This window comes from Ambystoma mexicanum, chromosome 2p, assembly GCF_040938575.1.
Source record: "Ambystoma mexicanum isolate Mex_15411 chromosome 2p, UKY_AmexF1_1, whole genome shotgun sequence".
In the NCBI taxonomy this organism is placed as follows: domain Eukaryota; kingdom Metazoa; phylum Chordata; class Amphibia; order Caudata; family Ambystomatidae; genus Ambystoma; species Ambystoma mexicanum.
In genome coordinates this window covers 1,188,300,841-1,188,325,494 of record NC_090923.1, presented here as the reverse complement: position 1 = coordinate 1,188,325,494, position 24,654 = coordinate 1,188,300,841, and the positions used below count along the sequence as shown (strand labels likewise).

General features: G+C 46.1%; 1 protein-coding gene across 2 annotated transcripts in view; it reads right to left on the bottom strand.

Moving 5' to 3' along the window:
• The window catches only part of SRPK3 (SRSF protein kinase 3), a 1,021,015-nt gene that overhangs the window by 928,796 nt on the left and 67,565 nt on the right, over positions 1-24,654 (bottom strand). For both annotated transcript variants that reach the window (XM_069645381.1, XM_069645382.1), the window contains exon 3: positions 17,889-18,046. In XM_069645381.1, the coding sequence (XP_069501482.1) occupies positions 17,889-18,046 (158 nt within the window). The remainder of the gene's footprint in view (positions 1-17,888; positions 18,047-24,654) is intronic.

Genomic DNA, 24,654 nt, shown 5'->3' with positions numbered 1-24,654 from the left:
TCTTTTGGTTCCTAATGCATAGAGGTAGTACGGTACTCGGCTAATGGTGGAAGGGAAACATGCTCCAAAAGAAGTATATCTAGTATTGAAGAATTCTACAGTGCTTTAGGGGAGGTAGGGGACCTCGCGCCTGAAAATATATAGTATAAAGAGATGAAGGGGGTGGGGATAGGGAGCACCAATGGCTCGTGCTATGTATGCTCACTCATCCCACACCTCGCAGGGATACTGAACAATTCGGGCCAAAAGAACTGACATTAGATGAAGGGGGATGTCTAATGCATATGTCCCTGTGCACAACAAGGGGGCTGTTCCAGGGGCACACCGTAGAAGTGAAATGGATAGATGAGGGGGAGGAGATGTATGCAGACAATTATATTCAACTAGAAAGCATGACCCAGGGAAAAACTACCAAGCACATGATAAAAGAATGTAACACTGAAGGGGCATAGAAGTGAAAATAGGTGGTCACAGCCCACATTCTGTAAGAATTCAACAGGACATGATACCATGGTACCACACCAGGCCCTTAATGCGAATACCAGGTTCAGTGTATCACAATGGAAAATGGGAAAGAGGGATGGTACAGTGCCGCGCAGAAGGGCTGGTGGGGTTTGAAGAGAGGGTGGTAACGTAGTATGTGCACTCGTGACCCTCCATAGCCCTGAATTGGTGGTGCACGGGGCAGATTTTATGTCATTTAATGGGCTATCCACTAAGAAATTGAAGGCTAAAGCAAAAGGGCCAGTAGATATACAAGATGAACAACTGAAGATAACGAGGAGGAAGAGAGCAAGCCATTATGTTAACAGCAGAATCCACATAGAGCTTGGACGCTATCCCACCACATTTAAGACGCTTCAGCAAAGTGTCTGTTTTTTAGCTCGCTCCTACTTCCCGGGGTGCAAACAGCCGCCAACACGAAGTTGATTCAGATATCGTGTTATGAGCTGCTCCAATTGGTTAATGCTACCGAAAAAGGACTGAATGCAGTGCAAGAAGAGCTCCGAGACTGCATCTGATGGCCCCACAGAATTGTTACGTTTTGGACCTTATGACTGCTATACAATGCAGAATATGCCACAAGATCGGGAGAACATGCTGCACAGCAATACCCGCTATGGATGCTGCCAATTGGACACTTACGGAAGCTGTTGAGGAGATACAAAACATACATGAAAGAATGATAAGAGAGACATACTATACCACGTCAAACACCTGACTTGACTCATCATTTGCCTGGGTTTCAGATTGGCTTGCAGCAATGTTCTAAATAACTGTCCCTGTGCTTGTCATGATGCTCGTTGCTGTCTGTGTTGGTCGGTGGGTCATCGGCCAGTGCAATTGCCACCAAAGAAAAGCATGTTACATAATGACGGCAAAATGAATTGAGCTTGGTAAAGCGTTAGATGAGGAGCCTCCAAACGTGAATGAGAGGATGATTTATAGTTTATTTATGCAGCGCCTCCCACTAGATTTAGAAAACTATGAAGCACTTTGGGCTGAATGCTCACCGGATATTGGTGTTTGGAGAATACCTAGAAGGGTACGAAGGAGAAGGGGACATGAACAGAGTGACACGGGTGTGGGTGCATAAGGAAAAGGGTAAAGAAAATAGTGGGAAGGAGATGTTGATCGAAAGATCGATTGAAGGGGGGAATGTATTTAAGGTGCTACTTCAGCACCAGATAGGGGGGAAAACACAGGCATACAAGCGAATCGGAGTAACGCCATGAATAAAGGCTTCACACGGAAATGCAGGGGTAGGGTTGTACTGTGTATACCATTGGCCCAGGGAGCTAATGTATATTACTACGAGATAGGGAAAAACCCCAGGTAAACACACTTAGCAGGGATGACCCCAGGTTGGGTCTCACCCGGGAAACCTGACCCCTTGATCAACACAACAGAGATTAGGGAGGAATCGAGACGAAGCTCAGGCTGCGCGTCACAGGCAGACCAATTTTGTTGAGTGTATCAGTCAAAATTTGACTTTTCACAACCAAAATAACAAATTCATACAATCTAATAAAATCCATAGAAAACAATTAAAACAATGTAGTCAATTAACCATAACATAACATAAATCATCTAAACACATTCTCCAAATAATCCCAAAATTCATCAATTGAACCGACTACACTTTGATACAATAAATAGATAAGTCTTAATCCGTTTAGTGTCTAACCAATCAATACCATAATCAAAAGGATTTTTAACCCAAGACCAAAACCACTCAGTGAGATAAGAGGTTCAATATCTTTTAGGAATCTGAACACCTCCAATGTCAACAAAGTCTCTTTCCCCTTCAAGAGCCGGTCCCAAAATACGTCCATATATAACGAATCTATATTGTGGACAAATCGTGAGAAGCGATCCATCCTGTGCTTGTTTGTACCCGGACATACAATTAACAGAAGTTTCACATTTTGTTCTTCCTGGAGATCACACAGATTACAAACACCTTCCGTTTTTGAACCGTTATTTCGTATTCTAAGTAGCTCTCTGGGAACTACGAGATTGATAGGGAATCTCAAATAATGTAACCGCCAATATTGATTTGGAACCCTTCCAAGGTACAGAGGCAGATTACCCGAGGGATTATCCGAAGGCCTAAGGGTCTGAAAACATGCCATGTTTATGAACGAAGCCCGAGTTGCAATCCAATCGTTCACTACTAACCGTTTCTTTACCTTCAATGGATTTTCGATCAAGTCCTTCTCAGACATTGTGAGGATGTGAGGCTGGAGCGGGACACACGGACAGGGGAGTCCGCTATGCCGCGGGCTGGCGCGACGCTGGGGGCGGGCGCCGGGAAGGTCTCCCTGTTGACGGGAGAGCCTTGTCGGCGTCCCGCGACAGTGCCGACATTACAGCCGCGGCGCCGCGGGTGCTCACAGCCGCAGCGCCGCGTGTGCCCGCGAGGACCGGGTTCACTGGCGCTGCGGCTGGGAGACCCGCGAACGGAGTGTACTTCGGCGGCCTCCGGCGGCGAGGCTCGGGAACTAGAGGGCCCGACTCGTGCCGACCGCTCGGCGTCGGAGGTGCGCCAGACAGATGGGTAAGAACCCATAAGGGGGAATCAACCCGAACCCCCTCCTTACCTAATGCAGGGCAGACACCAAACAGCAGCATGGGGCCTCAGTCAGGACGGGCCTCCGGGAGGCAGTCCTCGAGGGAAACACCTTATTGGGGGGGCGGGGCCAATGAAGGGGGAGTGACTGACAACAGGGAGGGAAAGCCAGAACCAAGCAGCCAGACTAAAGGAGGAGGTGGGGAGGAGGCAGCACTTTTTATAGAGGGTGGGTGTCTAGAGTCCCCACCAATCGAACAGGGGGGGAGGGAAGTTAGTCCCGATTGGTCCTTTTTCCCTCCAAACACCAGGTATAAAAGGGACTGGCCTAATGGCATTTTGGTTGCTTTTTGCAGGGAGAAGGAGAGGAGAGTGAGAGCAACTGGTGGGCCTATCCGGGTCCGTGAGAGTAGGAGAAACTTAAAGAGAAGAGGAATTCCTGGTGCCTTTCCCTCACAGTGAAGTAACTGTGGGGTCAACCTGGAGTCCAACTACCTTGGTTAAGACATTGTGTAATAAAGGTCTACAAAGCTCCACTTTGGCTACTGTCCTGATTCCCACAAGTGGCGTAGTCGGCAGGATAGAGAGAACGCGATGGAGAAAATAATACAGACACTATCAGAAGGGCAACAACAGTTACAACAGCTCTTCCAACTACAGGCCCAGCAGGCGGCCGCTGATCGCCAAGCTTTTCAGCAGGCAATACAATTGCAAGGTACCCTACAGTCCACTTCTCAGGACAAACACCAAGAGACGATAAAACACCTGACGGATGCTGTCACCGGCACCCGAAACCTGCCCATGGTACCTTCCGCAGTGTTGCAGAAATTCAAGGAAGGCGAAGACCCGGCTTTCTTTTTCACCACCTTCGAAAGAATCGCCCGAAACGCTCAGTGGCCGGTGGACCGCTGGGGCCAGTATGTTGCTCCCCTTTTGTCCGGCATCATGCAAGGTGCCTACCAGGGCGTTAACCCAAACGGAACCACGCCTTATGCTGAAATCAAAAAGGCGGTATTGGACCCGTTAGGACTTGACGAAGAGGCCTACAGAATGAGGCTGCGCAACACTAAACTCAAGCCGGGGGAGAACCCCCAACAGCTCTTCTACCGGGTTAAAGATCTCACCGAGAAATGGTTACAAGTACCGGGAACAGGCCTCCAAGATGTCTTAGATAAAGTCACCCTCGAGCAGTTCATTGAGGCCCTACCCCCTCCGATGCAAAGATGGGTCCGACAACATCACAGGCCCACCTTATCTGAGGCGGTGGACATAGCGTCGGCCTACCAAAAGGCAGGGGGAGCGGGTAAACCCCTTGGAGGCGGATCTCCCATTCGCAATCCGATGTCATCATTGGAACCCCTCCCAACCAAGAACCTGCGAGGAGGGCTTCCCAAATGGAGAGCAACGGAAGGACGCCCTTCTGGATCCGAGGAGAAAAGGAGCGGTCCCGACCCACGATCTATCCAGTTGTCCACGGGATATCGACAACCGCAATGTTATGACTGTGGCGACTGGGGCCATATAGCCCGGTTTTGTCCCCGGAAGAGAGGCACCGAGCCGATGGAGATCGGATTCATGAGGACAGAGCAACGACCAAGGTGCCACGGTCTCTACGAGATGGACGTCCGGGTAGACGGGAACCAAGCCAGGGCCCTACTCGACAGTGGAAGTCGACAGACGGCGGTACTACCAACCGTAAGTGATTCTCCCTACCTCACTGATGTTAGTATCCCCATTCGATGTATACATGGGGATGTGAGGACCTACCCCATGAAATCCATAACAGTAGAAGTGGGCCCTAATATTACAGAGATGAAAGCTGCCGTCCTCCCCTCCTTACCCGCCCCAGTGGTGATTGGGACCGATCTGCCCCACTTCCACCAGACTATAAAAGCCCTAGAGCAGGGATGGTGGGAAGAAGCACCTTTTGCCAGGGAGTCCATTCCCCCGAACACCCAGGGACGAGAGAGACCCACTATGAAAAGAAGGGAAGCTCGCCTTGCTCAGTGCGCATCCATGTATGCCACCCAACGGATAGCCTGGAACCCAGAGGACCATGAGGATTCCATCCGGGGAGAAACCCTGACGGACCCTACCTTAACATTGGCACGCGAAAGGGCCATCACTAATGGGGACCCAGACCTGACCAAGGGAGCCGGTTTTACATCTAGACAGGGCCTACTCTATCAGGTTTTCCAGGAAGAGGGAGGTGCACGGAGGGAACAACTACTCCTGCCCAAAACACACAGGGGCATTGTCCTCCAGTTGGCACATAATCACCCTTGTGGCGGCCACATGGCCTCCCTAAAGACACAGCAAAACATTCTAAAACGTTTCTACTGGCCGGGGGTCTATGGGGAGGTGGCGAAATTCTGTAAGGAATGCAAAATCTGCCAGTTGACGAGTGGGGAAAAGCCAGCCAAAGCGCCTCTGCAGCGGATGCCCTTGATCACCATACCCTTTCAAAGAATAGGCATAGATCTGGTAGGCCCGCTAGAGCCAGTCAGTCGTGGATATCGATACCTGCTGGTCATTGTGGACTATGCCACCCGGTACCCTGAGGCCTTCCCCCTAAAGGGGACGTCGGCTAACCAGATATGTGACCAGCTCATCCCCTACTTCGCACGTGTGGGCCTACCCACCGAAATCCTCACCGATCAGGGTACGAACTTCATGTCAGCTGTCATGCGACAAGTCTGTGAAAGACTACAGATCAGAAGGCTGCGTACCTCAGTCTACCACCCCCAAACGGATGGGTTAGTGGAGAGGTACAACCAAACAATCAAGAAAATGATGAAGAGGGTAACAGGCCCGGAGGGAAAGGACTGGGATAGAGTCATACCCCTGATCCTAATGGTATTAAGGGACACACGCCAGTCCTCAACAGGATTCTCCCCATTCGAGCTGCTGTTTGGCAGACAGCCCAGAACAATCCTAGATCTGGTTAAAGAGGATTGGGAAAACACTAAGGAAACATCCCTCACCGAGTACGCTGAGGACCTTAAGAACCATCTATCTACTTTAAGGGGACTAGCGGAATCCCTTCTGAGTATAGCCCAAGACCGACAGGAGAAGACATACAACAAGGGCTGTCGCCTAAGAAAGCTAGAACCAGGGGATAAGGTACTGGTGTTACTACCCACCAGTACGAACAAAATGTTGGCTCGGTGGAGAGGTCCCTATGTGGTGAAGGACGTGGTGGGACCAGTGAATTACCGGATACACCAACCTGACCGAAGCCCATCATATAAGGTTTACCATATAAACCTACTAAAGAAATGGACCGAGCCTGCACCGGTCAATATTCTGGCCACCCAAGATACGGGGTTGTTACATGCAACCGGCCAATTGGATGAGGTGCAATGGGGTGAAACACTCACTGAACACATGAAGAACGAGATACGGGAGACACTCAAACCATACCGCAACACCTTCTCCCATTTACCTGGAAGGACCGACCTAATGGAGCACCGTATCGAAACCCTAAACGGACAGACAGTCCGGCTGAGACCCTACAGGATCCCGGAGGCCCGAAGGTTGATCATTAAGAAAGAAATCGAAGAGATGATTAGGTTGGATATCATTGAACCCTCAACCAGTGCTTGGTGTTCTCCAATCGTACTCGTACCCAAGCCAGACGGGGCTGTACGATTTTGTATGGACTTTAGGCAACTCAACCTGATATCCCAAAACGAAGCCTATCCCATGGCCAGGATGGATGCACTGCTGGAAAGGCTGGGTGCTGCCCGTTACCTCAGTACCTTGGACCTCACCAAGGGATACTGGCAGATCCCACTACGGGAATCTGACAAAGAAAAAACCGCATTTGCTACACCCCAGGGACTCTTTCAGTATAAAGTGCTACCGTTCGGGTTGCATGGGGCTCCGGCCACCTTTCAGAGGCTGATGGACGTCCTCTTACAGCCCCACGACCGATACGCTGCGGCCTACCTGGACGACATTGTGATATACAGCGCATCATGGAATGACCATCTAACCCATCTACGCAAGGTGTTCGGCACCCTGGCCCAGGCCGGACTCCACATCAACCCAGTGAAATCGGTACTAGGGACCCAGGAAACCAAGTACCTCGGACATATAGTCGGTGGCGGCGTGATTCGACCACAGGTGTCCAAAATCGAGGCTATTCAGGGGATCCCAGTACCGACTAACAGAAAACAAATTAGGGCCTTCTTGGGGTTTATAGGGTACTATAGACGCTTCATTCCCGGTTTTTCTTCCCTGGCTGCGCCACTGACCGAGGCGTTGAAAAACGGGGGTTCCCCAGACCTGTCAACCAATCACGCAGCCATGCTGGCCGTTGAGGGGCTGAAGCACTGTGTATCATCCCACCCGGTGTTGGTATGCCCGGACTTCCGGAAGCATTTTTTTCTGCAGACGGATGCCTCTGGCATGGGGTTGGGGGTGGTCCTGACGCAGGAGGTGGACGGGTTCCTGCGACCGATCTGTTTTGTCAGTCGGAAGCTCCTTCCGCATGAGTTGGCGTATTCCACTATCGAAAAGGAATGTCTCGCCATCAAATGGGCGGTGGATTCATTGCAGTACTACCTACTGGGGAGAAGGTTTACGTTATATACCGACCATGCACCGCTACAGTGGTTGGCGAGACACAAGGACACCAACCAACGAGTTCTACGATGGTTCCTGTCCCTCCAGCCCTTCGACTTCGTTACCTTGCATAGACCTGCCAGCTTTCAGCTGGTGGCGGATTACTTATCCAGATGTCCGATCCGGCCCGACCGGCCTGGATCAGTGGTGGGGGTATGTGAGGATGTGAGGCTGGAGCGGGACACACGGACAGGGGAGCCCGCTATGCCGCGGGCGGGCGCGACGCTGGGGGAGAGCCTTGTCGGCGTCCCGCGACAGTGCCAACATTACAGCCGCGCCGCCGCGGGTGCTCACAGCCGCAGCGCCGCGTGTGCCCGCGAGGACCGGGTTCACTGGCGCTGCGGCTGGGAGACCCGCGAACGGAGTGTACTTCGGCGGCCTCCGGCGGCGAGCGGCGGCGAGGCTCGGGAACTAGAGGGCCCGACTCGTGCCGACCGCTCGGCGTCGGAGGTGCGCCAGACAGATGGGTAAGAACCCATAAGGGGGAATCAACCCGAACCCCCTCCTTACCTAATGCAGGGCAGACACCAAACAGCAGCATGGGGCCTCAGTCAGGACGGGCCTCCGGGAGGCAGTCCTCGAGGGAAACACCTTATTGGGGGGGCGGGGCCAATGAAGGGGGAGTGACTGACAACAGGGAGGGGAAGCCAGAACCAAGCAGCCAGACTAAAGGAGGAGGTGGGGAGGAGGCAGCACTTTTTATAGAGGGTGGGTGTCTAGAGTCCACACCAATCGAACAGGGGGGAGGGAAGTTAGTCCCGATTGGTCCTTTTTCCCTCCAAACACCAGGTATAAAAGGGACTGGCCTAATGGCGTTTTGGTTGCTTTTTGCAGGGAGAAGGAGAGGAGAGTGAGAGCAACTGGTGGGCCTATCCGGGTCCGTGAGAGTAGGAGAAACTTAAAGAGAAGAGGAATTCCTGGTGCCTTTCCCTCACAGTGAAGTAACTGTGGGGTCAACCTGGAGTCCAACTACCTTGGTTAAGACATTGTGTAATAAAGGTCTACAAAGCTCCACTTTGGCTACTGTCCTGATTCCCACAGACATACAGCTATTTGATAACTGTTCTAATGCCTCATGCCTTAATTCATTAAAAAATGTATTGGTGTTATTACTCATGAAGATTTTTATGTCAACATAAAGAGAATTTTGTTGCGGGACCACAATCGATCTAAACAAAGAAATCCTCTTTCATGCAGCGTATGAGTGCAGTGACTGAAGACCCAGTTTGTACCTCAACTTGGACATTGGTAAAGAAGGCGGCAGGTTAAGCACTTTCCATATTCCGCCCTCCATACGTGTCCAGTTGATCTTCAAGGCCATCATTTTAATTTCAATACCATACATTAAGATTGGTATTACTTTGCCTCTATAAAATTTAATAAGAGGCAAAAGACTAAATATACAATATTTATGTAAAATAAATGTCATTTGATTAATGCGTTGATTCACTTTTCCACTTCAACTCTAACGCTTGCATGGAAGGTTTGGATTGCATCATGAACCCCAGATATTTTATTTCCCTTACGACTGACAATTTAGAATCTTCTAATTTCCACTTAAATTTGCCAGATCCAGCCTTTGGTTTCCAATTATATGCCATGACAGCTGTTTTGTCAGGGTTGATCACCAGATCATTCTCTCTAGCATACTCTGAAAAGGCTGTGATCAGTCGCTGCAAGCCTATCGGGATCCAGACTATCAGGACTACATGGTCCGCATAGGCATGACCTGAAATTTTCACATGACCGATTAATGGAACAACTAGTGAATGAGCCGTCAAATTAGACCAGAGATCTGCTAGAAAAAGAATAAAAAGATATGGTGCTACTATAGAGCCCTGTCTTAAGCCTTTGGATGTCGCAATTTTTTATGTTAAATTGCCCTCCAGATCAAGACGGACTTTTATAGATGTAGACTTGTGCAGACGGATAAGAATGCCAGCAAACCATGTGGTATCCCTCAATCTCTCAATTTACACCATACCTTACCCCTGTTGATCATCGTATCAAAAGCACAAGATAGATCTATGCAGACCCCAGAGCAACCTTTCTGGATTGTTTTGTTTATTAGTGAGCATATTTAACACTATAACGTTTAAGGATGTCGATAGACCCCTTCGAAAACCTGTTTGAAATTTAGATATGATGTTAGATCGCTCTGCCCAATCTTCAAGATCTTTCAAAACAGGCTTAGCAAAAATGTTGCTTTCAACATCCATTAAGGCTATGGGGCGATAATTTGAAGGACTTGATCGTTCTCCTTTCTTATAAATCGGATTATGTCCATACTCCAGGAGGGGGGACATTTCTGAGTTTGTATGATGTTGTTAAACAAGTTCACAAGAATAGAGGTCCACATGGTCATATAATTACGTAAGGTTTCATTGGTGAGGCCATTAGGCCCTGCAGTTTTTGAACTAGAGGAGCAGCGAATTGGGTTGTACAATTTTTTTTCCATCTACCTCCAACACTCATTTTGTTTTTGGATCAATTCCACAACTACATGGATTTGATTCCTCTAAAATACCCCAAAAGTCATTTATCCTTGTAGATTCACTAATGCAATTTGATTGCAGAATTGGAATTGCACTCACCGGAGTATTTATTAAACTCCAAAAGTTACGGGTGTTCGAATTAGTAACCGCTTTTAGCATAATACGGTCATCTACATTCATCCTCTCAACTCTGTGTGACCTCGACCAATTTCGATATTTATTACGTAATTTCACTTCTTTTACCAGCACATTTGGAGACAGACCTTCGTGTTGCAAACCACGTATGTTTTGTCGTAACACTTTTTTTACAATCCGCCATTTCAAGATCATATCGATGACGGTGTTCAGGTTTAAGAAGCCTGTGCTTGTTTTTACCGGTAGATCAGTTTCCCAAAAAAGTTCAACAAAAGAAACTAGTCTAGACAATAGATCTTGGGACATATCAAATGTTCTATCCGTCAGAGAACCTAATTTGTAGTTTAAATCCACACCTCCTCTCTTGAAACTAACTATGCTATTTGTACCTTGATTTACAAGGATGGGCGTACGATATACACAGTTTTTAGGACCTAAATTTCGATGATCACAAAGTATTCACAACGGAATATGATGAATAGTACCCTTGTAAACTACTTTAAACTCTCTACACACTTTGAACAGATGTTCTGACATTACAACGTAGTCTATAATCGAGGACTTAGAGCCACTTCTCTAGGTTTTTCCTGCTGGAATGTCCCCCTTCACTGTTCCATTGGCAATAAAAAGGCACATGAGACAATTCCTCCCTGAAACACCCCCCTGGATTTCTCTAAGTCCCAACCTCAAGCAAACCGCATTTAAATCTCCAGCTAATAATATGTTGTCCTCTGAATAGTTTATTCTAACATTTGAAAACAAATCTGACAAGTCTTCTAAAGACTGGCAAGTTGGAATGCGCAGGGCTCCAATATAAACGAATTAGCACATGATAATTACAGACTGAATACCATTGGAGGCTCGCCCAGACAGCAAGCATCTCCAACGTTTTGGTCGGCAGTTCTTCAAGTGATATTATATTAGAATTTTGTATCATTAACAGAAGTCCCCCCACTGACCTTCCTCGCTCCGTTTTTGTAGACAATTAATTAAATGAAGTAAAGCCATACAATTGCATATTGTCTGTGAGCCATGTTTCTTGTAGAATAAGGACAAGATGATATTTAAAGATGTAATTCTTCATCCTATCGTCCTTAAAGGAACTGGAGCCGCGCGTGTTCCAACTGACAATTTTGAGACTGTCGTCCGCTAAAGTAAATCCTCAGTAGAAGACAATTTCTGAAACACTTCTGTGATAATTTCCAGCAATAAGGCCCAAATTTTGCTATTATTAACTGCTCCCTGCTCGTTTCTCCCTCTACCCAGCTCTTCCACCCTTCCCCCCCCTTTTGCATTTCTTTACTCAGGGGAGACCCACCAGACCTATATCCTGTTTGCAACGGGACCGAAATTTGGCTACGATCCATCAAAGTCAATTCTACGGATACTTCTAGGCCTAGATTTACTAGATCATCTGATGCGTTCAACAAGGCTCTCACTACCAATTGAGATTTCATCACCATCTCAACTACTTATGTGACTTGGTCATATGGGAAACTGATGCGATCGATGTCCTGCAAAGATATCAAATAGAGATCTGCTATTTGCTTAGTTAGAGCCAAAATAGTTCCCCTATTAAGGTGTCTGAGTATGTTTGTAGCTCTGTTTTTAACAGTTCAAAAACAGTAACCAAAGAGTTTAAGACAAAACTCAATGCAGACAGTGTGGAGCTAGGAACTACATTGTTCAAAGATACTTTATTTTATTTTACTTTTGCATTTATATAGCGCATCTAGTTACCCGTGGGTTTAAGGGTGCAACATATAACAGGTAAGAAACAATCAATTCAAATGCCGGGACAGATATTCACAAAATAGGGCAAGCAGTTTAGGCTATCCGGGAATTTAGCAAAATAATAGAGTTTTCCATTTCTTCTTAAAGATGTCAGTGGAATTGGTTTCTCTTAAATCTAACGGAAGCCTGTACCACGCAATTGGAGCAGCAATGCAAAAAGCTCCCTTGAGAGCTTTACTGGTTTTACAGCGGCATGTTTTTAGTTGCAGTGCATTATTTGATCTAAGATGCCTCAGGTTCTGTTTCTCCACAATACATTCCCTCAAACAAGCTGGCATCAGGCCTAAAGAGCATTTATGAGTGATCAGAAGAGTTCTGAATTAGACTCTTGCCTTCACTGGCAGCCAATGTAGGCTCTGCCTAGCCTCCGAAACATGGTCCTTCCATTTGAGATTCTTAATCACCCTGACTGTGCCATTGTGGATAACCTGAAGGTGGTTGATCTCGGATTGGGAGGTGCCAATGAGGAGGCTACAGCAGTAATCGATTTGTATGTAGTTATTGCGAGACTGCATCAATTCCTGATCGAAAGGCCTTTTTCCCCTTTAGATCCAGGAGATATGGGGCCTGATGACATCTTCTTTGTTAAGTGAGGTATGTTACCCTTCCAAAATGTCCACCTCCACACACTCAGTCCCTACATTGGGCTGACCCCTCGACCTTCCTTCACACAGAATACGGTCACTCAACTTTTATTCATCACTCTCTTGGTAATTGTTCTCTTTACAGAAGATGCTGACAGAGTGTAATCTAGGTAGTGCTTTAATACCCTGTTCATACCTTGTAGTGCCACAGGGACTGGATGTTCGTATCTGATTAAGTCTGTAATCGGATAACACTTCATTATGTGTTTGATTAACAGGGGAATGAGCCATGAATATAGATGTGGAAGGTTCCTGAGCATTCGAATCCGGCATATTGGACAACTCCAGGGCTTTTAGATCATCCCTCCAAATTACACTACTGCTGTCACTTCTTAAATTATAGCACATGGACATCCACCAGATCCAAAATTCCGATAGGAAGTACAGCTAGTAGTGAGAACAATCGAACCATCACTTAACTCAGCATTCACAGAGAACCTTTGGGTTTCCCTCTTTTTCCCTTTTTTTTTACTGATGTTACATACAAAAGTTTGCAAAGGCATAGTAGGTCAAATAAGGTAAATGCTGCAACACGCTTTGAGGTGTTGTTTTCAGTTGCGTTATTCTGTTGCTTTAATCTCACAAACTCACACACAATCCCTCTAGTGAATCAAATTTGCTTATCGAAGCCGATTACCTGTGAGCTACCGGATGCTTAAAGTTCTAGGAGAGTCACATACACAGTCCCAGTCACGGCAGAGCAGTTGGTAGTGGGAAAACAGAGTTCGGTCCTTCCCAAGCCTCCGGGCTCCCCCGGGACCACACAAGAACACACTCGCCCCACTTCTCGCTCCCAGCAAGGCTTTTCCAGCGATTTGCAGGTTTGTGAGACCGCCTCTCAGACACCAACAACAGAGTCAAGGAAATAGTCATGAACAGGAGAACACACTTGTCGCACTCGCTCGGGCAGACCAATGCAGCTGAAACAGCACTGGGTGAGGTAATGACAGGGCGGCAAACCAATCCCACAAGCACCCGGGGGTAGAGGGGAAGTGGATCTCAGCCAGAGAATTGCTCAAATAGCTACGAGTGGCTGACGGCAGGTGGATATGGGAAAGGGGAAGCTGAAGAGAGTGGTGTTCCTGAGAGGACCAATCAAACAGTACATTTCTGTGTCCCTGGGAGGTGGGTGACCAGCCTTCGGAGTATCCACCACAAGGTTGCGAAGGCCATTATCCGCCAGGTGCCATTTGAATGTCTCCCCACCGGAAGCAGGGTGTCTCATGTTTTTTTCTGCAATGGTGCTGAGCAATGGCAGAATAATAAAGCCTCAGCGGTCAGCACAAATGTTATTTTACTAATTGCAAATTGTTTCTGGGAGGTGTGAGAAGCAATGTGGCGCCACATGGGGAGTCAATGATTTGGGATACTACTGACCTGTTTGCTCCAATCATGACCTACTAAAATACGAATAGCGCGAAGGATATGATGTACTTTAGCCAATGAGTTTCTTGGGAACGTTGGAAAATATGAACATTTGAGCTGCATTAGAAGTATAAAACTAATGTGCCCAGATGTCAGCTCTCATCAATCAGTTCCAGTCCACTGTTCCGTTTGATTTGTGCTCGCCCAGCTGTAATAGACAGCGCTGATTCTTGCCCGGTGTGTGCTCCTTTTTTGGATAACGATTTTATATGGTGGGATCAGAGGACCCCTGGTACACAAACCTGGAGGACACCATACCACTGATTCCAGCACAAGACCTATGAAGTAGAAGAATGTGCAGAAGGAGGCTATGCTGAATACTGGTTATCAGTGTGCTGTTCAGCTATAGACCTTCAGAGGAAATCTCACCCTGCATATTGGGATAAAGCCATGCTGGAAGTGTGACAAGGTGGCTGTATCCGATCATTAAAGCTTAGAGCTACCAGAATGAACATCATAGGAAGGGAATGTAGATAAAATAAATTTGCTGAAAAGAATAGAGCAATCAAAGGCAGCTTCCTGAAAACTAAGGGTCGATTATTTTTGTAGACGTTTTTTTAAAAGTTATATATTTTGCCATTTCAAGTTAAGAAATTGACTTTTTATCTTGGCCGTGATGTCAACAATTGCTGCTTACTTTTTGCCTCGAATTTGAGGGTTGATGACATCTGACATTCCACACAATCCCATACAGCAATAAATAAATAATCAGATTCCCCTAAGTTTTGTGTACTCTGTTCAATGCTTCTTCACTCTAGACTAGGGGTCTGCAGACTTTAGCTCGCCAAAGGTTTGTTTTGGACTGAACTCACATCAGCCGTAGTCAGCACAGTTAATGAGGGGTCATGCGAGTCACGCACATGAGCCGCCAGCTAGACACACCCACCCAGGAAGGGAGAAGGATATTGCATTCTACTGATTTGCTTAATGGCAAAGACGACCGGAATTCAGGTACATTCATTCCTACACTGCAGAGTATTAGGAGCAGGAAATAAGTTGCCTGCACAATGGCATGTACAAAAGTTTATTCAGCAGGAAATGTATAAAGGCCAGCCACCAGAATGCAAGTATTCCAGAGAAGCAGTTTTCCTTACTTTTACTCTTATCTGAAAGGCTCCGAGAGTTTTCTTACCTTATTGCTCCAAACATGGATATTTATATGAGCAGTCAAAGACCCCACTGAACCCCAGGAAGGAAATCAAAGCGCAGAGCCCTGAAAAGATGCAAGGACAGACAAAACCGACCAAGCAAACATAAGGACCAAACAGAGCCAATGAGTTGCTAGAATTCTAATCATTGAAAGCAAGCGGCAGTAAGACCTGCCCCTAAATCAATATCTAATATACCAGCAGACCATCACATATTGAATCTTTCATATTAAGTGCCTCTCAACTTCATTTTAAATCACAGGTACACTCTTATCTAGCCCGATCCTGAAACAATTACACAGCCATGCACTGAAGATGCAAAAGGCTGTGTTTCTTTGAATGGACTTAGCATGGGTTGACCGGAACTATGAAGTACAAATGGTTCTAATGTGCTCTGTGAACAACATGAACACCTAGGCCTCCGGACAAGGCTCGCCAATGCACCTCACGCTGCTCACCATGGCTATAAATATGAATACATCACCCATGACAACCAACCTCGCCCCCATTGCTACAGGCATTGGAATAACCCACCACTCAGGTCACCAAACTCACTACTCCAGCACCACTTTCAACCCTTCAACTCACCTACTTCAACCTGCTGAAAGCGAACAGTTTCCTTCCAGGCAAGCATATATACCCAGAAAAACAAGAACAAAGACCAGACCGAACGTCTGCCCTACGTGCATGCAGACAACAGTCCCGGAATGTGAAGATGAAGGAAAATCTAGGAATTGTGAATATACGCTCCACACCATGTGTCACACATACAAGGGTAAACTTCAGCCAACTCAACATTTCAACCAGTCAATGGCCCAGCCTGCAGATCAGCAAAACCCAACAAAAACTAGCAGTGACTTCTACGCAGAAGCAACAGCAAATCCTAACCAGACCACCAAAACAATCCACAGCCCAATAGAGGCCCACAATACAACTAATGCCTCAAGGTACAACACTGAGATCATCACCAATCGCCTCTTACAGAGGCATTAGATCTACCCTGAATTGCTCCTTGCAACTCTAATATACTATGGTTAGCTCGATGCAACATTTCTGCTATGCTCATTGCATCATTCCCACATTAGGCTGTGCCAAAATCAGCCATGACCCCTTTGACATAAAGCATCATATGCGACTACCCAATACAAGCAATGGCATCATTTCAAGCTGCTGCTTCATCCTGCACTGCTACATCACACTATGCCGCAGCATGACACGCAACCAACACTCCACCTGCTTATAGCAACAGCATTTCCTAGCCTGGCTGCAGCTCCAGACCCAATTACAGTCTACAAAGGCCCCTCTGCAACCATAATGCTGTCTCTCACATGTAAAAGGGAACCCTACATCACAATGCAATGGGATGCTAGATGAAAGAATTCAGGGTCAGTACTCTAAACTGCTTCACCGAGTTTTGAGCTGCGCCAAGATGAGCTGGCTTCCCTGACGCACCTCATCATGGTATGCCTGATAATGCTAACTATTGTATACGCCAATGTTTCACATGATGCAATTAAAATGTTATGTTGCAAAGCACTGTTATGAGCTATGTCATGCTATATTGAAATGTGTAGTTTGAATGCAAGCACTGGCACAACACTGACGCCTCGTATATTTTCAGCGACCCATGCTGTGTTATGAAAGATATGCAAATAATTTGTGATTAATATCCAACTTTCAGCCTATCCGATACCTATGCAACTCTACGATAGCACCCCTTCACCAAATTTCATATCTGCATCCAAGATTCATCACACAAATCAAGAACAGGATACAAACACTTGACTATCACTCACTCATGTCACAACACCAAATCCCTATTCTACACTCTGTTAATGCCCTGTAACTAAGAAACTTGGGCAGCTTTTTTGTAACCCTTAATCAAGCTCACGTTCATTTACCTATGACAGCGCCTCGATGCCCCCAGGCTGTAGTGCGCTATACGAATCCAAATAAATAAACTGCACAGAAGAATGCGGTCTCTGTTTTGCTTAACACCAACAAATTAGTAACACATACCACACACAAAGCCTACTAATCCGCAGGCAACGGTAACACGCAAAATATGTTTCGCAGCTGATTTAATAGCAACATCTGCTTTATCCCACTAACCTACTGATTGCCCCGCCTTTTTCTTTTTTTTTACCGGGCACAAAGAGCCAAAATGCCATGCAACCAGTAATTGATGAGCTGTAGCAAAATCCATCCAGTAACATAATAAACAATGTCATTCAAGCTTCAAACTACACTTTTACGGAAGACTTTTAAACACAGAGTTCTTATCTCATAGTGCATAGATAATGGAATTTTCAAAAACAGCCAGTAGATCTAGGTAAAATGGCTCAGAAGACTGACCTCACTAGACTTCGACAAGAAGGCACTGAGATCAGAGGTTATAATTACTTTGTTAGTAAGGGTAGAAAGGTGAGTCATCAGACTGGCTGGCTGCCATGGCTGTTGTGGCGCGTGAAGCAAATTCTGTCATCTGAGCAATCACACCATGGTCCTACACCCTCCCCTCAACAATTTCCATTCCAATCATTACCTACGCAGTAGTCACTGGGATCTTCCTGCTCTTCATCGTCAGACCCCAAGAGTCCAGTTTCAGGCAGCACAGGGGTTGGGGGTGTTGATGGGGGCCCCACTGGGTAAGGCACTTCTTGGTGGAGGGGATGTGAATCCTGAACATGGGAGAGTGCAAGCCTGCAGATGGGAAACATAAGCATTGTTACTGACAATATGGATGTTAAGTTTTGTGCATGGGCCTCCAAGGACCCAAAGCAACCTGCAGTTGGCTTGCCAAAGTAAACATTAAACTCTAACCCAAGCCCTGATCAATGCCAGGACCAACAGGGCAGATCTTTGGTAAACCCACTACCGTCTTGCCCCTCCTACTTTGTTCCCTCTTCTCCTCACCCCCACCTTTAAGTTTTTACTGTGTAAGGATGTATCCCCCACTCTTTTGATATCATCCTATGAGAGTTTGTCTACAACGGCACATTGCAAGAGTGAGATATGAAGTAAGCATGGGGAGCTGTCTGCCGCAACATGCGATTTAGTGCTAAATCACAGTGCGCATATTTGGTCTTCCTAAATCAAAAATAAACGAACGGGGCAAAACGTATTGGGCCTCATGCAGAATTGGGCGGAGTAGGAAACTGCATCCGTAACGCTATTACCACTGCTTTTTCCACCCCGCCCAACCACGAGTATGGCCCTACCTCGACGCATTCAGCTTCAGCTCTAATAGCGCCAAAAATGCCCATACCCCTGGTGCAATGGACCCAGTGGGAACTGGGGATTTACCACCTTACCACTACTCGTGATGCGGCGCAAACTGTGCCGGACCGAGTAGCTGTAACGTCAATTGCATTGGGCGGTATTCCGGTGCAATTACCGCTGGGATTCCGCCCAACTTGTGATGAGGCCCACTGTCTTTTAATCTACATTACTTTTGCCTCTGAAAAGCCAAGCATCCACACAAGTGAGAGCTGGAGTTGTCAAGTCCTCCAAGTCTTAAGTGCAAACCAGTGCAACAATGTCCCATTCCTATCTCTACAAACATCCTGCTCAGTGTCCAAACGGCCAGTGCCTCCCGGAGCTAGTGGATGACAGGCCCAGGTGGCATGGAACGTCTGGTCACCAACACTAATAAGGCAGTGGACAGTCAATTAAGCCCCTTTAAAAACATTCTACATTTCTGGGAGACAACCCCTACACCTGGGGAGTTAATCCACTATAGGAGTTATGCCATGTTTTTCGTATTCCCAAAGGAGAGTGCATTATGTACTTGCAAAGGATACAAGAATGTACACGCCATCACTTTAAGAAAACCGAACTCTGCAAATAAATGAAACCATGAAGTAAAGTAATTAAATGATTATTATGAAGGTATTTATATATATATTTTTAAATGATGTAGTTTAAATATAAACTTTTCATTTGTCCATTTCACAATATAATCGTTTTCATGATTTCTACACAGGCTGGTATCAACTGAACATAAAAATCGCAGTAGAGAAAAAGACAAAAGAAAAACGTCAATCAACGGTTATTTCAGTTAGAATAGGATAGAGAGTAGGTTGTGTTACTGTTTCAATTTATCGAATTGTCCAAGGTATTTATTGATCATGAACCTAGCTTCGGAAAGCAATAGAGTGCTTTACAATCATGGGGAGGGGGGGGAGAACATGGTGAAGGAAGCAGAGATGCAGGAGCTAACAACAAGGATGTGGGGGCAATTGGTAGCAAGGGATTTACAAAAAAATCAGGGGAGGAAAGAGAGGGGAGCGAATTATCCAGTCCTGAGTCCGGTGGGAAGTCGAGAGTGTGTGGACCTAGGTGTTAGGGAGGAGCCATTTCTTGAAGAGGAGGGGCTCTAGAGCAGCTTCCTGAACCCTAAAAGCTAAGGAGCGAGTTTGATGTGGACTACGAGGAGGGTCCACAGGCACGGGGCATAAACAGAGAAGGACCGTCTTCTGGTTCTTTCCTTCCTGCACCAGCAAAGTTAAAGTCTGCACATGTCTCTACTTCTGGTGGATCGGAGGCCTCCAGAGATGCCGTGTTTCTCAGTGCGGTAGCTTGGGGACTTCAGGGTGACAGGGCTGCTGATGATGCAGCAGGATTTGAAGAGGACATGGGCTTCCAGCGGAACCAGCACAGTTTGAGGAGGGTTTGGAGTGATGCAATTGAATTGTGGAGTCCTTTCTTTCATGAGTAACGTTGCAGCATGCAGGACCCATCTCAGGGGTTCCAGGGCAGTTGCTGGAAGGCTTTCCAAAAGAGCACTTCCACCATCCAGGTGGGAGAGGACCAATGCTAAGACAGCAGCTCTGAATCAGTTTTATGGAATGAAGGGCTTAATTTCCTGCGGGAGAGAAAGTTGGTACTGTGAGGAATCCAATAGAGTCATCACGGATCCCCTGGTGGTAACCTCCTCCCATTTGACCAGGGGACAGCAGCCGCTACATGATCCTGTCCCTGGGGGCGGCTATATGAGGGAGGATTCACATGGGAGGAGTCAGCCAAAGGGGTCATATAAAGTCTCCATTGGATGAGCCATTGCATCCCTCATTTGCCCATGAAGAAAACTCATTTATACCCAATGCCCTAATGGCCTACTGACATGCATCTATTCCCCCTTTGGGAAAATAGAGAAAACTTTTCCCAAAATCCTTTAGGCCAAACATACATCCCTATTCTAAAAAGTAAAAGCCCCAAGAATACCTTTTCCAGTTCCAATTCCCATTCATATAGAACTGGCTTATCATATGGAACCATTGAAAGTGATTTCCCAAGTAATCTGCATCAGTTAACATCAATGGACTCCAATTCCCACAACCACCCACGTACTTGGAACGAGGAGGAAGAAGGGAACGATGCAGAGCAGAATGAGCCTTAAGCTCAATGCATGAAGACCTATAAGCAAAACCTGCAGGGACTCAGGCTATGCAGGTAAGAGGTGCGCATGAACCCAGTTCACGAGCCTCATGCCTGAACAAATCTGTTTGCTAGCATCGAGACTTGCAAACACGACAATCCCTCTGATCACACGCTCGGTCTGACAAGCCAAGATGGACAACCGCTTATAAGAAGTTGTGATGCTGGAAATGCATTGGAGGGACTGGGCCTTCATGTACTTGTCCTGTACTTCCTTATCATGCGTGTACTGTGTTATTTTCTGCACAGGAGTCCAGTTGGGACACCTGGCAGTGCTGCTCTTCCTCTTTTTGGTTGTGGTGAAAAGAGACCCATGGGATACCCTTATGGCACTCATGGGTGAGGGTACAACCCTGTACCCCTAGTGTATGTTTTCGGGCACCTTTGTGGTGCCCACAGAGCAAGGTATGGGCTGGTGGCAGCTCCATGCTGAATGTGACAAGTGCTCCGAGTATCCTCCATTTTGTGACACCCAGGCTCGGACATAGTAATCAGTGGATTCCTGATAGAAGGCATGATGGCCCCTGAGGCTTCTTGGTTTCTATTGCCTTTTACCTTGTTTTCCCAAAGTCCTGGGAAGACCTGACTCTGTCCCTTCCCCTGACTGGCTGTTGGGTTGAAGAACCATATAGGGTCTTGTGGGAAGTCCAGGCCAGACTGGCTGGAGCCTTCCCAGTGACTGTATGTTGTGGGTACACCCTTGGGGTAGGACCTAGGTGAATAGAGTGTGTGACTAATATGCATTTTATGTTATGGGTGTCTGGTTTCTGTGTGTGACACAATGAACGAGACAGCCCTGCCTGAAACTGGTGTGCTGAAAGGCTGGGTGCTTGCCTCAATCCACATTCCTTTTTATGGGTGTCTGGGTGGAATTGAATAGCCTGAAAGTATGTGAGACTGATTGGCTGCCTACCTGCATGAATGCCCTTCTGTGTAATTGGCTGACTGAGCCTGAGTCAGCCAGAGTGAATGAGGGACAGATGTGGTTTTTTTTTTTTTTTTTTTTTTATTTCTTTATTTTAATTTTAGTACATAGAGCAGAACTGAACAATAAATCTCAATAAATCATAACACAGTATAAAAGCATATATACATGTAGGAATAGAAAAGGAAAGAATTAAGCGATGAACTAGTACCTACTCAAAAAAGCTCCCCAGACCTTTGTATGTAAACTCATTTTCCCCATTTTTCTGTATATAAATTTCTCAATATTCGCTAAGCAGTTCATTTCTGTAATCCAATCCTCCAATACTGGTGAGACACATGATTTCCAACTCCTCAAAATCATTTTTTTGCAAATAGAAGCACCTCTGAACAAAAATTTCTTTTCCGACAGTGAAAGGTCATCCAGTAAATCATCACAGCCCAGCACCATAGTCTTAAAATCCAAGTCAACATTTTGGTTCAGAACCCAGAGACAAATAATACAAACCTCATGCCAAAAGCCACGAACCCTCACACAGTCCCACAGCAAATGTTCCATACTGCCTTTCTCACTCCAACAACACCAACAAACATCAGAATCAGACAAACTTCTATTTTTAAGCCTTTCCGGGCTCCAAAAAAACTCTATTGAGAATTTTGATTTGTCTCGACCGTTCAGTCAAACTTATCGAACAAAGCTTCACATTCGCACACATCACAAGCCACAGGTCAGGATTGATTTCACAACCCAGTCTTCTGCTCCATTCATCTAGTAATTCAGTATTCTCCTTATAGTTCGATACAATTCGATGATACACCCTACTCGCAAGCGACTGAACGCCAGAAGTGAAAAGTTCAACATTCACATCCCCGTCACAATGCACTTCACCAATACATCTCTTCAATTTCCTGAAGTCCGAGATAGAAAAATTTTCAACAGTGAAAGTAGCACTTAACTCAGCAAAGTCAATCCATTTTCCATCTTTAAAAACATCACTAATCCATTGAATTCCGCCAAGAAAACACTCCGGCCAAAACAACAACTTGCCATTGTCCGTTATAGCTTTATTCAGCCACAGAGATGCATCAGGCGATTTCAGAGCAACCGAGCCACACATATCATAGATATTCTTCCAAACGTCTCTTAGAAACTCCGTCAAGGGGCATCTATCACCACGTTTGCTAACAGTCGTGAATATCGCTCTTGGGGCGAGTGGGCCCCTCACACTTGCCTCCGCCATCGCCCATTCACTAGGAGAATCCTTCAAAAAGGGAAGAAAAAATTGGCACGAGAAGGCCATATGATATGCCTTAAAATTTGGGGCACCTAGTCCCCCCTTCTCGACCGGTAGCTGGAGTTTCCAAAGCTTCAGTCTAGGCGGTTTCTCATCCCAAAGAAAGGCCTGGAGAGTGGTATCGATCAACTTCCAAAAGGATTGACCAATTTTCAGGGGAAGCATACTCAGAATATAATTAATTTTTGGTGCAGAATTCATCTTTAGCGCATTTACTTTACCCCACAGAGATAGGTGCAGTACCGACCACCTTTGGACGTTCAATTTCAGTTCCTTACAAACCATACCCATGTTCTCTTCAACCATATCACTAACATCCGGAGTCAACCAAACCCCCAAGTATTTCAGCTTTTTCTCACACCATTGAAATCCAAACCCCACCACCAAAGACTTATCACAAAGTGCAGTCACCGGCATTACCTCCGATTTAGACCAGTTAATCTTATATCCAGCCACTTCATGAAACCAATTAAGTGTGTTCATCAACGAATGCAAAGACAAATCCAAGTTCCTCAAAACTAATAAAAGATCATCTGCGTAGAACCAAATCTTCTGTTCAACACCGTGAAAGGAAACACCTTGCAAATTCAAATCACCTCTCAATGCAATAGCCAGCGGTTCAATGGCTAGGACAAACAGCAGAGGGGACAATGGACAACCTTGCCTAGTGCCCCTATGTAAATCAAAAGATTCCGACAATAAGCCATTAGTTTTAACATTGGCTGTGGGGCGAGCATATAAAAGGGCCACCCACGCAATGTATTCCTCTCCCATGTTCATATTTCGTAAAACCATAAACAAATATTGCCAGTTAATTCGATCAAATGCTTTCTCAGCATCTAGGGAGAAAATCGCCACGTCTTCATCTAAATCCTGTGCATGTGACATGGTCAATAACAAATTCCTGATATTACTGGAAGTCCTACGGCCTTTAACAAACCCAGATTGGTCAGTGTGAATTAGCTTCGGCATGAGTTGTTCAATCCGTAAAGCAAGTAATTTAGCCAAAATCTTATTGTCAGTGTTTATCAAACTGATTGGTCGATAGTTTGACGGCAAATTACCATCCTTGCCCTTCTTTAAAAAGACTGAAATAGTAGCATGGTTTGTAGACGACGGGAGAAGTCCAGCTTCCTTGGATTCAGTATACATATCCTTCAAAAGACCCAACACCCTCTCTGGCAGAATTTTATAGAACTCAACCGGTAAACCATCAGGTCCCGGAGTCTTCCCAGAATTCAATTTACCAATGGCAAACCTGATTTCATCAATTGTGACCTGTCTGTTCAACTCTTCCTCCTCATCACAATTAACCTTTGGAACATCCAATCTGCGTATAAAATGTTCACCTTGACCAGTAACATCAGATTCATCTCTATATAAATCAGCATAAAAGGTCTTAAAGACTGCATTAATCTCACGCGGATTAAAAGTGGTCACACCATTTTCATCCTGAACTGAAGTAATGGCACCCTCAGAGTGTTGTTGTCTCAATCTGTAAGCTAGCCACTTATCACATTTTTCGCCTCGTTCGAAATAAGTACATTTGATCCTATATAAATCGTTATTAGCTTTCATACTCAAAATGTCATCCAGTTCCCTCTTCAGCTTCCTCAACTCAATCCTCTTACCATCATCATTCGGAGCACACAC